Here is a 3,804-nt window from a genome sequence, read left to right as displayed (position 1 = left end):
TTTTTTTTTTTTTTTTTTTAAGCCCTGGAGCTTTAGTTTGGAAACGTTGCTTGTTCCAGTAGAATAACAGCCAAAGGAAACCCACTCAGCTGCACCTTCCCATTTCAGTATTTTCTCTTTCTGCCTCCTCAGAGATTCCTCTGTTTCACGTATTGAATGCCAGAGTGACGTTCAGTAATCTGTGTGGCTGCGACGAGCCGGTCAGCTCTGTGATCGTTCACCAGCCAGAGGACCCTGGAGAACTGCAGAGAACTCGGGGTAACTACGGCTCCCAACACACGCAGCGAACACTAAAGACATTCATYTGACATTCACCCTCCACGTTTACTGGAAAATATTAAAATAATCGGTGCCAAACCTTTATTTTGAGAGCATTTCAGTGGAAAATAATTTGATACTTTTAATGTAATTACCTGTAACAAAACATTTTTGCTCACCTGTTCTTATAAAGTGACCTTATGCTTTACTTATAAATTCAATGAGCATGTAGGAACTTTTAATCTGTGATCCTTGTTTCCCTGGGGTGTAAATTTGAAGTAACACAGAGCCCCACGGGACAAACGTGAGAACATATTTAAGTAAGGTATGTCTAAGTTGATCTTCATGAGTTAGGAACTTACTATAATGAAATTTTTAATTGCCCAAACTTGCATCGACAGCCGGAGCAATAATTTAAAAACCGAAAAGACCGAAGTTTATCTTTCCAGAAGAATGCCAAGTGTTTGAAAACAAAATCTCCTAATCTCTCAGTTTGTAGCAAAGAGTGGCATCTTGGGGTGGTCTGGTATCCATAGCGACTGTTGGATGCAATTTACATGATAGAAGAACATTTTCTATCCTCTTATCACAAATGGAAACATGTGGAGTTTGCTGGGCTCTACTGAAACTTTAAACGAGACGCTCTGTATGAGAAGCTGAGCTTTGGGGCAAAAAAAAAAACCCAGGTGGAACTGGCTTACAACAATCAATTTATTTCTGAACTCTTCTTTTTTTTTTTTTTTTTTTCCCCCCCAATAGGTAATCAGATTAATGGTTGAAATTTTTGAAATTTTATCCTGGGATAATTCAACTACCATAAAAGACGAATTTATTTGACATCTTTTTGTACTTCTTTACCAGGGGTGTCGAGCAATATTTTTTTTCAGCACAAAAACAAATTGCAGATGTAGCTAATCACAGCTGCGCTCCTACTCCGTCCCGTCTGCAGGGGCGTTTTAACGCATCGAATCATGAACGCATCCCGTTTCCTCCTCAGGTCAGCTTCCCCCCGACTTCCATTGCGACGTGGACCCCTCGGTGTTCGAGCCCCCTCCCGATTACACCACCCTCGGGCCGGGCCGCAGCGAGCCGCTGAGGGACGAGGACGACAACCTGCTGCAGTTTGCCATCCAGCAGAGTCTGCTGGACGCCGGCACCGAGAGCGATCAGGTGCGAGCGCCGCCGTAATCGGCCTTCAGTTTGGCTCAGACAGACGGGAGACTTTGGACAGGATAGATAAACGAGTAGATTTATTGATGGATGGCTTTATTATAACAAGCAGAATGTGATGAAATGTGCCAGTAATAAAATGTGAATCATAAAGAAGAGCAGCGGCTCCGCCACCAGACCATGAAGAATGTCTGCAAGGTGGATCGAAAACGTTTATGAAGTTCGGCGCAGAGATCTGATGATTATTGTGCAGCATGTTGCTGTTGATGTCGGAGGTTTATAGATTTTATTCTGCAGTTTCATTTACTAGAATAAATATTTTTATAGACCTGTGAACTGAAGCAGTTGGACTGTTCTTCACTGTAATGTGATGCAGCCTTGTGTGTGTGACTGAGTGCAGGTATTGAATGTTTCCCAGTGTCACTTGAGATTCCCTCCTTATCTTTGTGCACATTAATGACACGCCCCATATATTCCTGAACTATTTGTAAAAAAAAAAAAAGAGGGAAAAAAACATAGATAAGGATTTGTGCGGAATTTGTTATGGTTAAAATAACACAACTAATTAGGAAGATTCCTCAGCATTTGGAGATATTTTGTGGTTCTTTCCTCCTATGTCTCCTTTATAACCTGTGATTTCATGTATTAGTCAAACTCACAGTAATAAACTTGTAAAGTCACAGGAAAATTGCACATTTTCAAAAATATTTTAATATAAAAATCCAAAAAGTGTGGCATACCCTGGCATTAATTCCCCCCCGAGCCAAAATTTTGTCGAACCATCTCTGTTTTGTTGTGCGTCTCTACCGCTTTTCGCACATTTAGCAAATGTGAAACGTCTTTTAAATATCAAGTCCACCTGGACTAAGCTCTGGACTTTGACTGGGCCATTGTAACTCATAACTGTGCTGGGATCTAAACGGTTCCCCTGTGATTTTTGCTGAGTTTCTTAGGTTGTCGTTTACCCTCTTAGAATTGCTTTGACGCAGCACGATGTCGCTGCAACATGTTTTAGTAGCGACATCATGTTTCCACAATGCTGAGCTTTTGACACTCGGGTCAAAGACGTTTATTTTGGGTTCTGTAAAACACTTGCTTTCTTCCTTATGTTCGCTGTGTCCACAGTCTTTCAAAAAGGCTGACTGTGCAGAGCACAACTAACAGATGCTTGTCTGTGGATGTTTCCATAGACAATAGTTTGAGAGTAGATGGTTGTTTGCGTAATTTTAGTTCAACTTCACAATAATTTGCTACTTTGCTAAATGATAAAATGTGCAAAAGTTCAAGATGCCTGACTGTACTCCAAAGGCTGGATTAAAAGCACTGACAGAGGCAAGTGCACATGTTTTAAGTGAAGTAAAAAGTAAGTTTGTTTGTTGACTTGAGACGTTAAATTAATTCAGAAAACTGCTTTTGACATTTTCTCCCTAAATTTAGTTATAAATGCCAATAATTTAGCATAAAAATGTTACGTCATTGGCATTGTCGGTCCAGTCTGGCGCAGCTTCTGCAAAAGCAGCAGCATTTCTTTATTTGCCTGCGTCTTTGCATCTGTTTTTCCTCCTTGAGTTGGAAAGCGCAGAGCTCTTGTTAGCACTGTAGATTCTGCTCTTAGTCGACCATTGAACTCTCAACAAGCACTTCTTTTGTCTAAAGCCAGGTACCATTTGCTTCTAAATTTCCAGGTGACCATCTGGGAGGCGCTGACGAACAGCCGCCCGGGGCCGCAGTCTCCGCTGTATGAGGAGGACTCTCAGCTGGAGAGGTGAGAGGATTTTACCTGCTGCAGTCATCACTCTACTGGAACTGTGGCTTTACTCCACTGTTAGTAGAGAATAATTAGGTTTTTTTTTTGTTGTTTTTTTTTTATGGATTAGTCATTTAGAGAATAAATAGATGAATGTGTGGGTAATTAATATTCTAATGATGTCTTAATCTTTTTTTCTTCAGGAGAACTTCTGGCATGAGCTGTAATTTAAGGAAAGATATTAAATAGAGTTCAGTAATTAGCTTTTTCTCTCTTCTCAAGAGAGCAGCACTTCTCTTTTATCCTCTACTGGAGTTTAAGCAGAAGGACACTGAAAACAACTGTCTTAGACAACTTTTTCTGCCTCCTCTCAGGGCAATCCAGGAGTCGCTCTCCATCTCTCTGGCCAGCAGAGAGGGAGAAGACACGGCCGACCCCAGCCTGCCCCCCTCCGTGTCCCCACAGGACCCCGCCTCCAACTCGCCGCTCTCCTHCAGCGCCGCCACCAACCCGAGGCTTTCCTCCGGCCCCTTCGGCGTGGCGTCCAACTTCGACGAGCAGCTGCGGCTCGCCATGGAGCTGTCTTGCAGGGAGCAGGAGGAGAATGACAGGTGGGGGGAGCGGGGGGG

At 42.6% G+C, this 3,804-nt stretch overlaps 1 protein-coding gene across 2 annotated transcripts in view; it reads left to right on the top strand.

Moving 5' to 3' along the window:
* ankrd13d (ankyrin repeat domain 13 family, member D) overlaps positions 1-3,804 on the top strand; it is a 28,444-nt gene that overhangs the window by 22,962 nt on the left and 1,678 nt on the right. Inside the window, exons 12-16 of one of the 2 annotated variants that reach the window (XM_008420337.2) lie at positions 133-258; positions 1,256-1,428; positions 3,114-3,193; positions 3,379-3,425; positions 3,550-3,642. In XM_008420337.2, the coding sequence (XP_008418559.1) occupies positions 133-258; positions 1,256-1,428; positions 3,114-3,193; positions 3,379-3,424 (425 nt within the window). In that variant the 3' untranslated portion in view covers position 3,425; positions 3,550-3,642. Of the gene's footprint in view, positions 1-132; positions 259-1,255; positions 1,429-3,113; positions 3,194-3,378; positions 3,426-3,549; positions 3,787-3,804 lie in introns of those variants that run through there. The other variant, XM_008420336.2, reaches the window with a different exon arrangement.

The sequence above is a fragment of the Poecilia reticulata genome, linkage group LG10 (genome assembly GCF_000633615.1).
Source record: "Poecilia reticulata strain Guanapo linkage group LG10, Guppy_female_1.0+MT, whole genome shotgun sequence".
Taxonomy (NCBI): Eukaryota; Metazoa; Chordata; class Actinopteri; order Cyprinodontiformes; family Poeciliidae; genus Poecilia; species Poecilia reticulata.
The sequence above is the reverse complement of the archived record's forward strand: the minus strand, read 5'-3'. Positions and strand labels throughout refer to the sequence as shown.